The sequence below is a fragment of the Sturnira hondurensis genome, unplaced genomic scaffold (genome assembly GCF_014824575.4).
Source record: "Sturnira hondurensis isolate 20B ecotype Veracruz unplaced genomic scaffold, ASM1482457v3 Scaffold0014615, whole genome shotgun sequence".
Taxonomy (NCBI): Eukaryota; Metazoa; Chordata; class Mammalia; order Chiroptera; family Phyllostomidae; genus Sturnira; species Sturnira hondurensis.
In genome coordinates, this window is record NW_028087246.1 from 1529782 (window position 1) to 1547785 (window position 18004).

At 50.1% G+C, this 18004-nt stretch overlaps 1 protein-coding gene across 2 annotated transcripts in view; it reads right to left on the minus strand.

Annotated features, from left to right (window-relative positions):
* The window catches only part of ARMC9 (armadillo repeat containing 9), a 106859-nt gene extending 91869 nt beyond the window's left edge, over positions 1-14990 (minus strand). For both annotated transcript variants that reach the window (XM_037063547.1, XM_037063546.1), the window contains exons 1-6: positions 14893-14990; positions 11583-11670; positions 9964-10089; positions 8307-8477; positions 6210-6365; positions 3306-3398 (exon numbers count right to left, since the gene is read on the minus strand). In XM_037063547.1, coding sequence (XP_036919442.1) covers positions 3306-3398; positions 6210-6365; positions 8307-8477; positions 9964-10089; positions 11583-11633 — 597 coding nt within the window. In that variant the 5' untranslated portion in view covers positions 11634-11670; positions 14893-14990. The remainder of the gene's footprint in view (positions 1-3305; positions 3399-6209; positions 6366-8306; positions 8478-9963; positions 10090-11582; positions 11671-14892) is intronic.
* Between the last annotated feature and the right edge of the window lie 3014 nt (positions 14991-18004).

Below are 18004 nucleotides of genomic sequence, written 5' to 3' on the forward strand. Positions count from 1 at the left end.
CCACTCTACCGAGACATTCTACTAAAAATGCAAATCTGAACTCATACCCTTTGACTCGCACCTTCAGCCCTAGAGCGTCACCCTAAGGAAGCTGGGATTGGGATGGAACCTGCATAGCGCAGCCACGGCGATCACAGACCCCTGGAGCCGGCTGTGTGAGGGTTTTCCTAATTTATTTGGTGACAGCTTTACTGAGATGTAATGCACATACTGTATAATTCACCCATTTGAAGGGTACATTTCACTGGTCTTCCGTACACTCAGAGTTGTGCAGCCGTCACCACAATGACCAGCGAGACACTTCCGTCACCCCCAAAAAGCACCGCAACCATTAGCACTGACCGCCATTCTCCCTGTCCCAGGCCCTAGGCAAGTGCTGATCTACTGTCCCCACAACTGCCCTCCTCTGGGCCCTTCACACAAACAGAATCAAACAATACGCAGCCTGTTGTGACTGGCTTCTTTCACCTGACACAGTGTTTTCAAGGTTCAAACAGGTTGCCACGTGTGTCAGTGATTCCTTCACTTTTTATAGCCAAAGAACGCTCCACTGTGGCTACACCGAGTTTTGTTCATCCTCCCATCAGTCGGCGGATGCTGGGCTCTTTGCGCTGTCTGCCATTCTGAACACTGCTGCAGCAGCGAACCTCCGGGCACAGTGGCCTCCTGATGTGTTTCATTTCTCTCAGGTATATAGCTAGGGGGTGTCCAACCTTGGGGCATCTCTGGGCCACACTGGAAGAGTAAGAGGTGTCTTGGCCACACAGTAAATACACAAACACTAACAAAAACTGATGAGCAAAAAAAAGGGTTTTAAGTAAATTTAAGATTTTGTGTCGGGCTGCAGTCACAGCCGTCTTGAGCTGCATACAGCCCATGGGTTAGACACCCCTGCAAAAAGAATATTTAATGATATTAGAGAAATGCTCTCTCCATCTGGTAAAAATACTGAAAACTACATACATATATGCGGGCATTTACCCTTTTTATCGTGAACACTGCATCCTTTGGGGGGGGGTGTATGTGTGCAAATGCATTTCTGTGCTTTCTAAATCTTCTATAGGGAATATGATCGATTTTACAATCAGGAATGAAAAAGAGTGATTCTTTCTAATGTGACGTGAGCATGTTATTCTCCTGAAAACCTTCTGAGGGCACCCTTCACCCACAGGCCCCGCCCGGCCTCTGCTCTCCAGCAACAGTGAATCCAGCTTCCCAGACCTCCAGGCTCAGTGCTTCTGCACCAGCCGTTCCCTCTGCCTGGGGCTCCTGCCCCTTGTCTGTGTCATAGACTCCACTTTATTGATTAAAGCTCCAACTTGGGCCCTGGCTGGTGTGGCTCCGTGGTTAGGGCACTGGCCTCAAACCAAAGGGTCACCGGTTCAATTTCCTGTCCAGGCACATGCCAGGGTTGTGGGTCAGGTCCCCAGGAGGGGGTGCATGGGAGACAACCACACACTGATGTTTCTCTCCTTCTCTTCCGTGCCCCCACCATAAAAATAAATTTAAAAAAATTTAAATTCTGTTTAAAACTCCAACTTGGGGGAGGAAGCACAAGGGGACTAAATGATAGTAGAAAAAATACAATAAAGATGAAATTTAAAAAATTTAAATAAAACCTCCAACCTGGCCAAGAGAAGGAGGTCTTGGCCTTGCCGTTGGATCCCTAATTCCTAGCACGGCACTCATTTCAGTACGTGTTGGCCCGAACTGCCAGTGTTTCCATGGGACACGGAAAAGAAAGAAATGTTTGCAGTTACCTGCTATATTTAACTGTGCTTGCTTCAAAGCAGGCTGAATAGGATGGGAGGTGACAAGTATTTGCAAACATTTACAGTGCTAACAGCTGTCAAGCACTTACAGTGTGATGGATGTGTAAGCAAGTTTGATGTGTTAACTCAACCCTCCTATTGCTCCTATGAAACAGGTGCTACTATTAACAAAATATGATTTAGTAGGTAAGCAACTTCTTTTAGAATCTTAACACGTCAGCACCATTACGTTCACGCTGAGAAATGCTTTTTAAAAGAATATGAAAATAACCGTGAGCCAGGCTGGAGAAGTCCTCATCTCACTGACAACTGTCACTTTGCACGGAGCTTGGAGAGGAAAACAGATCGGCCACGCAGACGTCACGGTGCGGGAGCAGAGGCAGGGCCTGAACCAAACCCTAGGGTTATGAAGGCGGACAGAGGAGCGGCAGCCGAGCCCGGCCCCGGCTCCGGCCCATCTCGGGAGAGGCTCAGGGACTGAGTGCGGGCAACTGAGTCTCTGGAGGCTACAGAAGCTGGAGAAGACACAGGTCACGGGATCACGGGGACAAAGAGGTCAGTCAGGAAAAGGGAGTCCTGTGCTTCGGAGTTAGAGAGGAAGCAGGTATTAGACAGCAAAGTGGCCTAAATTGTTCACTAAATCAGAACAAGTACCCACGTTACAATTCCAAATGTTATATTCTTGTTATGAAATAACTTTTGATACAGCCCTGGCTGGTGTGGCTCAGTGGCTGGAGCACCAACCTTGGAACCAAAGGGTTGCTGGTTCGATTCCCAGTCAGGGCACATGCCTGGGCTGTAGGCCCAATCCCCAGTTGGGGGCACACCAGAAGCAACCACACACTGATGTTTCTCTCCATTACTCCCACCCTTCCCCTTTGTCTAAAAATAGATAAATAAAAATCTTTAAAAAAATAACTGATCCATTCTTGTTCAGAATAAAAGGAGAGAAGCGTCCTTGAAGACCGACAGGCTCAGAGAAACCAGCCCCCAGGCGTGGGGGACTGCTGCCCCCCCTTCCAGTCCAGCCAATGCCCCATCTACTCTCAGAAGCATCCCGCCTAGAACTCGAGTGTGGAGGTAGATGCTGTACAACTCCAGGCACTTGCTAAAAATCATTAACGCGTACATTTTCATGGTATGCAACTTACACCTCAATAAAGCTGTCTTTTAAAAAGGCCCAATTTGAACAACAAGTCATTTGATCCAAATGCCTGGGCCTAAAGGCCTTAAAAGTGGTTGAACATCTTTTACTAAGAAGGGACAGTTATTCCAAGGAATTCTCCTCCAAAAAGATAGGTACTTTTTTTCTCCTAACCAAGCTTCTAACATGTGACACAAACGAAGACCCCAGCCAGTCTCAGAGATGCAATGGCACAGAGGCCAAGCCCTGCGGGCCTCGGCGCGTCCCCCCACTGGTGCTCTGCACCGCGAGGGCATCTGAAAGCGGCATTCCCAGCTGCCCGTTTGGGGGCAGTCTGGGCCGGCATGGTACTCTAACCACGGCCGTCTCCATCAGCTTCCAAAGGATACACATAATGTTAAAAGCTTCGGTGTGTTGCCGGCTTTAAAAACTAAAGCCAGAAACTTTTCCAACTTCAGCTTCAATTCTGGAGCCCAAGAGTCCTGAAGAAAACAAGGAAAGTAAAATAAAAGCTCAATCACAAAATGTCAACAGCATCATCAAATTGTGCCTTTAGGGTTATATAAGCAGGACACGTTGGCAGTGGGCTGGTGTGGTGAAATGCAGGACAACTGACCAGTTTATTCACGGCAGGAAAAGGAAACAGAGTTCTTTCATGCACAGGAAAAAAGAACCCTGTGCGTGATTTGAATATTGCGTGTGACTTAAACACAGGCATGACAAGTAACCTTATTAGGCCGAATTCCAAGAAGAATTCAGGCCAGCTGAGGCACGCACGCTGCTGGCAGGCACACACGACGGTCACTAAATCACCGACGGTCTCCTGGAGAGACCCACTTCAATGGACCCCACCTAGGTGAGGAAAAAGGACAGCGCCTCAAAGACTCCACCATGCCAAGAATTAGGGGTACATTAGTTTGAGTTGTCCCTCAAAAAGAAAGAATTTGTCTCCAATGAGGCTCATGGAGAAGGAAGAGTAATGACGTAAGTGGTAAGAGAAGAAAGGGTGACAAACAACAACCCTTCTCAGGGCATTTCCCTGAGAGTCTTCACACGAAGGTACGTGCCACCTGGATGAAGAAGTTCCACTGAACTGAAGCTGTTCACACGAAACATTCCTGTCTGCTCACCCCGCCCCACAGCTCACAGCCCTCCCCTCCCCCGCCGGCTCTGCAGCCTCGCCCTCGCCTCCCACCCCACCCAGCCTACCCAGGGTCTTCCCAGACTTTTGAAAACATACTGCCAGATAAGCAAAGTCTGGTATTTTAAAAAGACTCTGTAATTCCCTGACACAGCATGATAATTTTATTTACGATGTGTGTTATGGGTTGGACTGTGTCCCCTGAATAGGTATGCTGAGGTCCCCATCCCAGAATGTGAGGTTGCTGGGGACAGGGTCCTAGCAGATGGGATTAGTTCAGAAGAGGTTGTTCTGGAGAAGGGAGGGCTCTTCAGGCAACACGAACAGTGTCTTTGTAAGGAGAAGGCAGTTTCAGACACACACACGGAGGAGACACCATGTGAAGACAGATCAGAGACTGGCATTGTGGCATCACGCCGCCACAAGCCAAGCGACACTAGAAGCTTCCAGAAGCTGGAACAGGGGAGGAAGGGTCCTTCCCTGGAGGCTTCAGGGAGCACAGCCAGCTGGCAGAGGCCCAGGTTCCCAACTTCTGGCCTCCTGCGCTGAGAGGCAACACAGTTCTCTTGGTTTAAGACGAGGTGTCTGCGGTCCTCCGTTGCGGCAGCCGCGGAAAACCAACACACAGTCAGGCTCTCTGTACTTGACTCCACGGGAAAAGTCTCAGGGAAGGGCAGCGATGTTGGCCACCACAAATCAACACAGACTAAGAAACAAAGCCAAACAAACACCCGGGTGTCCCTGGACACTGAAGAGAAATGACCCGATCCTAAAGGCGAGAGAAGAAGGCGGCAGTCAGGCTGGGGGCCCACTCCGAAGTGGCAGTGGCGGGAGCTGGGAGACAGAACAGTGATGGCACCTCCTGTGAGCCGGACAGGAGAGACCGAGCCTGCTGTGCCCCACTCTGTCCGAGAGCATGGCAGAGGCAGTTCAGACAAACCAGAACTGAAGGGAGGGATCTGTGGCCAAAGGAGATTTAAAGGAAGGTATGGAAGGCGGGGCAGGAAGTGATCCCAGACAGAAGGTCCTCAGCACACCGAATGCATAAAACAGCAAAACATTCTAATTTGTGGCATTGAAGTGACTAACTAAAACACTGGACCATAATAGCACATAAATTGGATGAACAAGGTTAATGCATTCTAGATCCTTGTAATGGTCAGGAAAAGAAGGAAGACATTGAGCTTTAGATGTTATGATGCATACACACTGAAGTAGCTATGACGACCATCAAAAGAACGCATGTGGAAAGTAGCCAAAGAGAAGAAATGGAATAAGCCGCCTCCATGAACGCCGACACTCTCTCAATTCCTGAACGCAGCTGCAGCCTCGGCTGCGCCCCTGCCTCCTTCCCTGGCTGCCGGCTCCACCTCACGGTGAGCGAGGCTGCAGCCACGCTGCTCGTGCACCAACACAGGTCTTCCCTGTGCTCTGAGAACACCTACCATACCCCCCCTTTTTTTTCTTTAAAGATTTTATGTGCATGCCTGCGAATCAAAGGGTCTCCCGTTCGATACCAGGTTAGCGGACACGCCTGGGTTCTGGGCCAGGTCCCCAGTAGGGGTCGCATGAGAGGCAACCACACATTGATGTTTCTCTCCTTCTCTTTCTCCCTCCCTTCCCCTCTGTGTAAAAATAAATAAATCTTTTAAAAAAGATATGTTAAAAAATAAAAGTTATCTTTAAAAAATAATAAAGAATAACAAAAGAGATATAGGCAAACCGTCTGGTGGAAATAACAGTACAAATCAGGTAGCCAAATATATGCCAAGTAAATGAGAATTTTAATACAAATTATCAATAAAATATACATGGCCAGCAATTGTGCAAAATACGCTAGTTGTATTTTAGGTGACTGATTGCCAATATACTGAATAAATTATCCTTGCAATACTGAACATGTTCACACGAAATGACTTAAGACGTTGTATATTAAAAAGAATTATGTGGGTCTGGATTAACAAGTCTTGGTGAAGCAAAACAAATCACATTTTACGGCACAAGAAAAGTTTGTGAAAGCAAGTTATCCAAATAGTCTTAAACTGTAACAGAGGCCCATTTTCAGTTTTTTGCCGCTTCATTCAGAAACCACCGGTGCAAACAAGGCCCACTGCTGTGTGGGTGTGGCACGGGGTCACAGGCTGTCACTGACCTGGAAGAGCTCCCTGAAGGAGGGGTGCACCGCTGGGTTGGGGACAAAAGGCAGGGCATAGAACGGGAGGAACTCGGTGGTCTGGCTCAGCGCTGCCCCTCTGGTCTCCAGGTAGGTTTTGAAATAAGAAACCCTTCCGTCCAGCTCCTCTTTGTCCTACAAGGAAGGAAAGACACTCATTGAGGGCCCCTGCTTGACGCCCAGGCCACCCAGCCTCTCGCTGTAGCCACGTCGCGGGCAGCCTCCCCACCTGGCCTGGCAAGTGTGCCGTCTCGTCCTCCTACGGTCACCCCCGACCCACCCCTTTGTGACACTGTCAGGGATGTCCGAGAACAGACACATGTTCATTTGGCTGTCTTCCATCTTGTTACCATTTCTCACATCCTTGATTCATCATATACATCATTGTTAATGACACCACAAAACCTCATACTGTGGGTCTGTCACAGTTTAACCAATTCCCCATTATTTCACATGGGCATCGTTTCCATATTTCAGAGGTCCTAAATATTTGTGTGCAGTCCCATGATTCTCTTAGGAAACGTTTCTAAAGTGAACAGGTTTTTGCAGTTGAAATTTCCATATCACATGTTTTTCCTTCATTAAGGTGACTGAGGCCCTGGCTGGTATGGCCCAGTGGACTGAGCACCGGCCTGAGAACTGAAGGGTGGCCAGGTCGATTCCTGGGCAGAGCACATGTCTGGGTTGCGGGCCAGGTCCCCAGTTAGGGGCCCATGCGAAGCCTGATGTTTCTCTTGCACTTTCTTCCTCCCTTCCCCTCACTCTAAAAATAAATAAATAAATAAAATCTTTTTTTTAAGGCATATGAGAACTGATCTTGCCTGCTGCGCTAATTCCTGGTGAAATCCAAGGCGACACAAGTCCCTCCCAGGGTTCCTACTTCCTCCTGGGCCCCAGGAGCAGGTCGGATGCGCAGACCTCCTCAGCCCTGAATCTGGAGCCTTCCTCCCCAGACCACCCTGGCCTCGGCAGTGCCACCCTTGCAGCCTCGAGTGTTGGGGAGCCTGCTCTTCCAATCACTGCCTCTCACTGCACTTGTGTTCATGAAGTCCTCTTCTGCCCACCAGATGTAATATATATATAATGCTTACTGACTTTTTAGAAAAAAGATTTTATTTATTTATCTTTAGAGGACAAGGGAAGGAGAAAGGGAAAGAAACATCAATGTGTGGTTGCCCCTCGTGGGTCCCCTACTGGGAACTGGCCTGCAACCCAGGCGTGTGCCCTGACTGGGAATCAAACCGCGACTGTGTGGTTCTCAGGCCCGCGCTCAATCCACTGAGCGCCACCAGCCAGGGCCTCACTTTTCCACTTTATACAGAAACCAGTGCTAAGACAATGAGAATCTCCCACGACTGTGCCCACGCGAGCACCGCCCGGAGAGCTGCTGCCCAGGAACAGCTCTTACCCAGGAACAGCTCTTACCCAGGAACAGCTCTTAGGAGGCCCTGGAAAGCGGGTCCCTCTGTTGCTGGGCCCTCCTCCGGCCCCCCAGCGTCTAGTAAGTTAGCTCAGGTCCTCGGGTGGCAGGCAGGGCATGGAGAAGCCACTAACCAAACGCACGTGGGCAAATGCCAGCTTGGCCCTGCTCCCCTGTCGCCATCTGCTCTGCACTCAAAGCCTCTCCCCGCTGCGCGTCTCCAGCCCCGCGCGGGGAAAGACTGCAGAAGCTAAATTCAACTCAGCGCTCAAATGGACTTGCACAGGGAGGCATACATTTTCCCACTGTTTATGCCTAAATTTCTCTTCCAATATATGGTCTAGTACGTGGGCTCCACACGTGTTCTCTTAGAAAATATGTATGTATATGAATTCTGAGTTTTCAAAAACTTGAGGTATTCAGGAAAACAATATAGCTCATGCAGAAATGGTTAACTCTGTAAGTTAGAAAAGACACTGGGAATGGGGTGGAGCACCGCCCATCGGACACAGACCCGAGCCCTCCCCAGCGGATGAGACGGCCACGAGGCTGCAGCAGTCAGTGCTCAGCAGCACCCCCCACCCAACTCGTCCGAACCGCACCGCATCGCACCGCACCGTACTGCTGGGACCACCCGCGCCACACGGCGAACCTACCGGCCTCCCCGCGGAGCGTTTCAGCAGGTCGATGGCAAAGTGGATGTGAAGGTAGAATTCCAACTTGCGGGCGAGGGCATCGCCGTCTCGGAGCGAACTGGGAAGGTGCTCCTCCCACAAGCTGAAGAACGCCTTCTGGTCCCCACTGTCAAACGCCGCAAGGAGGTCCTTCTGCGCAGAACACAGCGGACGCGACCGTCTCAGGGGGCCTGTTCCCCCAACACGCAGAGTTCTCACAACCCTCCTGATGTCTCGAGGACCCCATCGCTCCGGGGCTTCGGTGTGAGGGAAACAAACCTCCTTCTCGAAGGCAAGGGACAGAAAACCGGAGATCCGGGGGCTTCAAGCTCCGTAGGCTGAGGTTCCTGCAGACCCACCCTGCCTTTCCATCCCTTTGCAATTGTAAACCTGGGCTTTATAGGAAACCGACGAGACATCTAGGGCCCCTGAAATAGAACCTGGGGCTCAGGCTCAGCCCGAGGCTCGCAGACAGAGCACTCACAGGCGCATGAACACCGCGCAGCCGCCCTCCAGGCTTGCTGACCCTCGGCCTGCAACAGGTAACACCGCCCGGCCCAGAGCTGCTGCTACGTCAAACCTGCTAGGTCGGCAGCTTGCTGACAGTACAGTGCCGAGTGCCCCTGTGGCAGGAGCTCACACACTGACCTGCCGAACCCAGGCTGGGCGGCGGTGCTGCCATCTGCCCCATTGCTAGAACCACAATGAGCTGAGATGGCCCAGTGGGAAGCGGTCACCCAGAGAGAGACGGGGCCTTCCGAACAGAGACAGGATGGAAACAGGGGAGGGAGCTCCCCAGCTCACCACGCAGTAGTCGAAATGAGACTTTTGGAGAAAGGAGGTGGCAGTGATCACGTCAGCTGCCTCACAAGAATGACAATGGATCCATCAAAAATCCCCTCAGCGGTGCCCCGTGCCAGGCTACTAGGAAGCCAGGGACCAGGGGCAGGCAGGCAGTCGCAGTGGCCTAACTTCTATCTACTCAGTGGGCCTCTCAAAACAAGTCTCAAATTTTTCTTGGAAGTGGGTATATTGAGACAAATTAAATTTATGGAAATAATGAAATGCAAAGCTGAAATACGCTGGCTCAGCAAATGCTATGTTCTCCTGTCACTGGATGTAGTCAGGGTGAACTTAGCTAGAAGGTTACAAGTGGGACAGTGACATCAAATAACGGTTGAAGCGAGGACTTCTAAGGTCCTTCTAACTCTGAGAGCTGAGGACTGTGTAACGCCTGCCCTTTGCAGCCCAATTGTGTTCACGGAGCTGCTCAGGCCGGGACATGCCCCGTCGGTGGGACCTGCCCCGCCCCAGAGGGCAGGGGTTTGGCTCTGGTTTGTTCCCCACCATCCCTGGCACTGGAATCCACAACCTGAAACGCCCCAGGGCGGGGGTCACGTCAGTCTTGGTGTGGAAGGACCACCAGGTCTCCCCTCTGTTTTCTTCCCCAGAAACGTCTGTGAAAGACCTGTCACCACCCTCTTCTTAAGCAGGGCCGCAGGGCTCTGAAGGCTACACTACTAATCCACGGCCTGGCACAGAGAAATCTAAGAGTGCCCAGGTCCCCAGAAAAGATTCCAAAGTTCTCAAACGGCAGCATTTTTTTTACAACAGAGATTGGAAAAAAGGAAACCCTTACCTGGATCATCAGCGACTTGGAGTCCCGCAAGGAGCCACCTGCTGTTTTACATAAAGGTTTTCCCTTTACTTTGCATTCTTTTGAAAATGTTTTCGAGGTCTCTTCAAATTCAGCGAAATCTAAGTACTATAAAAGAAAACACAGAAGCATACAGAGTTCTCTGCTCTAACAACCACAGAGCAACTGCCTTGGATGCAACTGTGCTGGTTCCGTAGCGGCCCTGATTTCCGGTGGGGTTAAGGGGCTGCCGCCTCAGTGGAAGTAACTTGGGACCCAGCTTGGAGTTCACTTCTCCATGCACACACTAAAAGCCTAGAAAGACAGTGACATAGAATATGTTTCTTTACAGAACCAAGTTCGCTCTCAGAAGGAAACTGTGAGCTCCGTGGTTCCTTATCCTTGTTAACAGGGAGAAATCACGTGCGTGGCAGTCTGTAAAAGTAAGTGACAGGCAGGCAGGCAGCCTGATGGCTTCGGCTCTGGTCGACCTCTGGGAATTTGTTACTGGGAACAGAGGGACTAGACTAACGCCTGTCCCCGAGAGAAGTCATTAAAAGATGGGCCGTGTCATCAGCGGTCCTCATGCAGAGAGCACTACTGAGCCCCCGTCCCCTGTGTCCCCCACCCTGCACTCCGTGTGGCTGTGCATGACACTCCGCCGCCTCCTGGTCTGTCAGTCATACCTCCCTGTTTTGGCCTCCCCTGCCTGTGGCCACTAGCCCAGGCCCTTTGCACAACCCTCTGCAGGGACAGCGTTCAGAACCTGAATGCTGCGTTCATGATACTGCCAACAAACGCCCACTGCACACTACACGCCGTGAACTCTGAAAGGCGTCAGGAGTGGGTCCTGTCCTTCAAAAGCATGGACACCTAAATGTCCATTCACAGGCACGAGTTAGTACTCGGGATGCTGCCACTCAGAGAAAACTACAGCGTTAGGGTCACAGGAAGATGTTCAGGCTACATCACCACTGACAGATAAGAGACAAGCTACAGAACAACATGTATGGCACCACCGTATTTTGTAAAACTAACTATAGACAAAAGGATGTGCTTTGAACATTCACAGAACAAAGTCTGGAAACGTAACACACTAAGCCATTAGCCGTGGTCACTATAGGAGGGGCAGGAAAATTCAGTTTTATACTTCCAGATGTTTGGATCTTTTACCATAACCACATGTTGCTTTCACAATTTTCTTTAAGAGGTTTTTAAAAAAAATTATTTACTTATTTTTAAGCAGAGGGGAAGGGGAGAGAGGGAGAGAAACATCAATGTGTGGTTGCCTCTCACATGCCACCCCCCCACTGGGGACCTGGCCTGCAACCCAGGCATATGCCCTGATAGGGAATTGAACCAGTGACCCTTTGTTTCACAGGCCGGTGCTCAATCCACTGAGCCACAGCAGCCAGGGCTCTTTAAAAGAGTTCTTAAAAAAAAAAAAAACAGCTGTAAGATGTCAGTTTAGTGATGAAAACAAAATACAAACACATGGAGAATTTTGTATGGCCCACACAGATAACTAACGCAACGCGGCACTGCAGAGTGGGCCACATTGCAAACGCAAGCTTTCCGAGCTTTCAGCGTCTTTTTCCGTGACCAGGGTGTGACATACCTACCTCTTTCACTAGTCCAAGTAATTCGGGTTCGTGAGCCAGGAGATCCCCCATGCTGAAAGGTTGCTGTTGATTCTCACAGCAACAATCTCTACAGAGCAAAACAAAAGCTTTCATTTAACTGTCTGTGAAATCACAAAAAGGCAGTTGTGCTGGGCAGGATAGCGGCTCCGAAGGCGCCCCATCCTCATCCCAGGAAGCTGTCAAGGCAAGGGGGAGTTAAGGCATTGAGGCTGCCCACTGGGACCTTAACATGGGGAAAGTAACCTGGGTCATCGGGGGTCCACTGTAAGCCCAGGGGTCCTTACAAAGAAAGTGGGGAGCAGGAGGGTAAGAGACGGGGTGGTGCACAGGGAGAAAGATTTGGCCAGCCATTGCTGGCTTTGGAAGTGGAGGAAGGGCCAGGAGCCAAAGAATGCAGGAAGCTTCTAGAATCTGGAAAAGGCAAAGAGGGGATTCTCCTCTGGAGTTTCCAGAAAGGACCAAGCCCTACACACGCCCTGACTTGTGTCCAGCGAGACCCATGTCAGACTTCTGACCTCCAGAACTATAAAATAATAAACCTGTGCTGTTTCAAGACATTATGTTCACGGCAATTTATTACAGCAGCACCAGGAAACAGGGCGGCTAAAGTCGAAGGCAGTTCTTTCCTCTACGTGATCAGTAACAGGGTTCTTTCTACACGTACAATGATATGGACAAGGACTGGAAGGTGGCGTGAATGAGAAAGTCGGAGAGACTTGCTGCCGAGACTGAGGAAGGTTACTTTCGTACTTAGGGTTTCCTAATGTGCTGTGATGCGGCGTGTGTAATTGTCAAGACCACAAAGTGTATTTAGAACAGAACAGAGGTTAACAATAAGGTCAATTCATCTACTTTAAGGAAGGCCAGGCATTAGAATTAATCTGATGTAAATAAATGGTCACTAATCCCTCGCTCTACCCCCAAGCAAGAATATCAAACATTGACAAAAAGTCAGCACGATTTTCAGTTTTCTCCAGCCACATTCCGAGTCTGAGTAGGTTCATCAGAGCGCGGTTGTTCCAGAAGACAGGGGAAAGAGAAAACAAGTGTAACAGTGATGGAGCTTTGAAGCTAAGCCTCGTTAAGAAGGGGGGAGGGGAGGCACATAAGGGCGCTGCACCCAGTGAAAAAGCTATGAGGTCAAAGGCCTTCCCAAGAGGGCACATTCAAGTGAGTGTGAGGGAGAGAGAAGGTGGTGGTCAGCAGGGGGTGGGTGCTTCAAATCAAAATCTTGGAGGTGGTGCAGTAAGAAAAAGTTCATGACCACACAGTGCGCGGATGAGGAGGATGGAGGGAGAGATGCCTAAAAGTAAGGAGGATGGAGAAATGTGTGCGGCCAGGATGCCGAAATCAAAAAAGAAGTTGAGGAAGTGGAGAGGTGGACAGTGAGCCAGGAGCTACAGTCCTTAAGGAAAGCAGCTGTGCCCCTCATAGGCGACTGCCTCAAAGAGGGGGGCCCGTGGGAAAGCCCATGGCATGTACTTCAAAGGAGGGGGGCAGTGATCTGGAAGTAGCAATGAAGAGCAGGGAGGACAGGGACCCCACCTGCCACCTCCAGGCCTGCCAGATCCACATGTGTGAGGAGAAAGACAGCTACTGTTTGAGGACCACCCACCCGGCTCACCTTTCTCTAGACCACCACCTGCTGTCCCTCTCCCTGCTTCCTTCTACCACGGCCCCATGTTGGGTCCCGCCAGTAGTGAACTTCCAGTCACTCCCCCAAATGACATGCACTTTCTAAGCCCTCTGATTGGTGAACTCCCCCCACCTCCTGGGGAAACTCAATTCATCATACTAAGTGCATTCAGATCTGACCTCCTTTAGGAAGTCTTCCATGAATCCTTCCCTTCTACCCCCATCAAGGCAATTCTCTCCCCTTTGGGGTACCTCTGCACCCTACATCTACTTATACGGTTATACTTATCACCCTGTTTACCAAGACAGGAAGCTGCATTTGAATTTTGTATCTCCAGAACCTAGCGGAGTTGGCAGAACAGGCACCCAAGACATTTAACAAATAATGGAAGCCCAAGCAGAGGAAATAGCATGTTTGAAGGCCCTAGAAAAAGAAAACTTGTTTTTGAGAACTCAAGCTCCTTCTTCCCTTGGGACCTTTGCACATACTGTTCTCACTGCAGGGTGACAGTTTCTCATCTCTTCCTTCACCTGGCAAACCCCTGCACTTAAACATCACTTTCTCAGAGAAGCTCTTTGGGACCATCATTTGAATAGGATTCTGCTGTGATCTGTCAGGGAAGGTGAGCCACTGTCGGGTATTCTATGACCCTTGACCTTCTTAGAAAAATGTCTCTAAACTCTTAAATTACAATAGGTTCACTTATTGAGGGTTTAATGTATGCCAGACATTGTGCACAGGGGTTCACATGTAATTTTCACAGTAAACCTGAGAGGTGAGCATGATTCATGCTCTCCTTTTACAGATGAGGCTCGGGGAGGTAGAAGTGCTCCCAAGAACTCGGCCAGTAAGTGGCAACGCGGGAATTTCAATCCAGACCAATCTAACTGCTACACAGTATCACTCAAAGTTCACACCGCTTGAATCAGAATCACCTGCGATGCTTGTGCAAATGGGAATTCCTAGCACCACCCTAATCTTACTGAGTATAATGGCAGGCAAGATGCCCCCAAAGCATTTTAAACAAGCTCTCCTGATGACTTTTATACACATTCAACCTTGAGAACCGCTGCTCTACTTTATGTGGAAACTAGAAAAAACTTCTTCACTTTGGAGGGTTGTAGTGGCAGCTTCAGAATTTCCATATTATATATAGGGTTTGTGACTGCGGATAAGACTATGGGATGCGTCTGGAAGAATTTGCATAGCAAGCATCTTGTTTTTGCTTAGATTCGATGAAATCAGGATCTAACCGGGGTGTCTGGAAAGGGAGATCAGCTGATGGACAAAACAGAGAGGGTGGGTCGAGAAGTCCCGGGCCACCCGCTCGCGCCTTCACTACCGAGCTGGAGGGCTTGAGGATCCCTCCAAGTGTGGCCCACTGCAGCAAAGATCAGGAACTATTGGCGGGAAGAAGTTGGGCCTGTCCTCGGTTGGTCCCGGCGGCCGCCTGGGGCCCACGCCGCAGTGAGTGCCCTGGACCGCAGGCGAGAAGCAGAGGCATCCTGCAGCGGCTGCCAGGCTGGCGCAACGGGGTTTTCCTCCAAGCGAGGGCTCAGGATATCCGCGGCCCTCGGGCCCCACCGCTGCTCCTCCCGCCCGGGGACGGCGGGCTCGGGGGTGGCTCAGCCGAGGGACGTGGGACGTGCTTACCTGATGCTCGGCTGCTGAGGCCCGCGCCTACCCCTCCCCGCGGCCACTTCTCCAGTCGTCGCCCCGGCAACCGCTGCCGCCGGCTTGGCATCACGTGGGGAGAAGCAGCCAATGGCGGGACGCGGCCGGCGCGGAGCATACTGGGAGGAAAAGCGGGAACTTTGGGAACTCCGGGCAGAGCCTTCTTCAGGGAGGAAGTAAAGCGTAGTTGTCCGCTGGAGGTCGCACGTTGCGCGGTAGCGTCTTCGCTTCTACCCTCCACTGTCTTGCCTTCGTTCATTTCCACTGACATTGCTCTTGGCCCCGTTCCCGACCCTCTTCCCAGCTCTGGGGATGAGCCCGAGCAGCTCAACGCCTAAGCTCCAGGAGCTAGTTGTAGCCCAAGGAAAAAGACGGGATTCGTTATTCCCATTTTCTGGAGTGACCCAGGACCACTTTAGAACCAAAAATGTTGCCCAAGATCTGCCTTAAAACTCCAGGCATCAGGGTTCCATCCCACAGCAGCGATTTCCAGGGATTTTAAAGGAACCCTTTCTCCCCCCACCCCCACGTGGTATTTGGATCTTTAGAAATAAAACGAACACAAGTCCTACCTCTCCTTGCACCGCGGTGTTTCTGAACTGAAGTCGCCCAACTCGGTTGGAGGCTGGGGAGGCGGCTAGAGAGGGAGAAAATCCTTCTCTTCCAGACGCTGAGGCTCTGTGGGAGCCTCTGTCTTTCCAAGTCCATGCATCCGAGAAGGTGGAGACGGGGAAGAGGGCATGGAGAAGGTAGGTGAGCCTGCTACTGAAGAAGCCCTAAGATAGTCTGTGGCCACCAGGCCCCTAGTCCCGAGCCCTTTTGAGACTGCCTTCAAAGAAGAGCTGTATTTAGCAGGAGGAGGCATCCTGTGCAGGTAACGTGTATTGAAAGTAATTTTCATGTTCATGATAATAAAAGTTAACATTTGCCCTGGCTGGTGTGGCTCAGTGGATTGAGTGCCGGCCTGCTAACTGAAGGGTCGCAGGTTGATTCCCAGCCAGGGCACATGCCTGGGTTGTGGGCCAGGTCCCCATTTGGGGATGTGCGAGGGGCAACCACACACTGATGTTTCTCTCCCTCTCTTTCTCCCTCCCTTCCCCTCTCTGTAAAGATAAATAAAAATACAAATACAAATAAAAGTTAACATTTATTGTCAACTCACTGTGTGCCTGGCATTGCCAAAGTAGAGAATTTAATTAACCAGTTAATTTAAATTAACCAGTTAATTTTTATTTTTAGGTAAGTTTTGATATAACTATATCCCAAAGATTGCCTAATTTTTTGCATACAGAACATTATATTGTCCTGTATAATATTTGCAAAATATGGCGACTGTGTGTGCCAAGCATTGCAATAAGGAATTACACAGATTATTTTAATTCTCATACCACATCTATAACGTGGACAGTTTTCACAGTTTTACAGATTAGCAGTGTTGTACTGTATCTGAGCCTTGTGCTCGTGGAAAACAGTGATGGTTAAAAAAAATCCTTTTTTGTTCTAGGAACTGGTTTACTGAAAGGAACTACCTTTCCTTATGCTACCTGGGTAAGGCTCACTGCCCACTCAGTTACTTAACCTGTTCATCCTGGTGTGAGTACAAAGAATACTTTTGTCACAAAGGCAAACTGCTCAGGCCTTCCCTGGCCAGTGTGGCTCCATTGGTTGGATCATTGTCTCATACACCAAAACGTTGGGGGTTCAATTCCCAGTCAGGACACATAACTAGGTTGCAGGTTTGATCCCTGGTGGGGGTGTGTATGGGAGGCAACCAATCAATGCTTCTCTCTCCCTCCCTCTCTCTCAAATCAATAAACATATATATTTTTTAAAACTGCTTAGGTCTGAAGCTTCACCTGGCGCTACCCAAATTGGCTCTGCTTTGTGTGTTTATGAGTTTAGAGCAGTACACCGAACTTGCTGCCTAACCTTCCCAGTTTGTAAGACTTGCCAAGCATCCCATGGCTATAAGTGGGATGTTCTTGTTTGACTTCTCCAGAATTTGGAACATATGCAAAAGTAGAAAGAATCATTTAATGAATCCACATAAATCCAACACTTACATTCTAGGATTATGATGACATTGCTGCTGGGAAAGACTTGGTGCTAAATTTAATTCTTGGAATATGCAGAATACTTCAGGGGGGCTAACCAGCCTTGCACTGGACATGAAAGCAACCGACCAAGCTCTCTGCACTCATGGAAGGCCAAACCTGAGCCCTCTGCAGCCCACAGCCCTCCGTTGGCCCAGCACTTGCGCTCCTTGGGTGTGGGAGGCCATGCGTCTCGGAGAAACGTTCCACAGCCCTTGAATGAAGTCATCTTTGCAGCTGTGGCAGGTGACTAACTGCCTGGCCGCCGTCTCTACTGCAGGGCAAAGAGCTGAGATGAAAGCAGAGGAAGAGGGTACAAATCCCTAAAGAGTGGGAGCTGGAAAACAGCGCCTCCTGAGTTGGATGAGAGGGGGAGGCCACCTGCATTAAGGCCTAGAAGGCTGACCGGCTCAGACAAACCTGGCAGCCAGCTGGAATGAGCGTGTCTCAGAGCTGCTGCAGCGGGATGTCAGACCAAGAGCATGTCTCGGAGCGAGCTTAGGGTCTGGATTTAATCAGAGGGTTGGATGAGGAACACACTGAAATAGGACGCACAAGTCAAAAGAGGAACTATTGCAAGATGCTGCTTAGAAAAAAAAAATTTCCTTCCAGGAAAATTTTGTTTTGGTCACTGCCCAAAACTCATGATGCGTGGGGGATGCAGATCCATCTGTCTTCCTGGCCCAGAGTCTACGATAGAGGTGGAGGGGGAAGCTGCTTGATTTCTTGGAAGAAGAACACATGCTGTGGGGAATACATCCCCTGAGGGAGCTGTCAGCAGCAGCCCAGGGAGGCCTGGAACCGGGGGAGACCAGAATTCCACTGGGCTTTGGGTGCTGTCCTTATCCCATCCCAGGGACATGAGTCACATCATAGCCCCCAGTAGTTCTGAGGTCCGAACGAGGTTGACCAAAAGACCCAGGCCTGAAAGCGAACTTCCAGAAGAACAAATCTGGATCTGAGACATTTCGAAGCAAGTACCCTTCTGCCGGGACTCT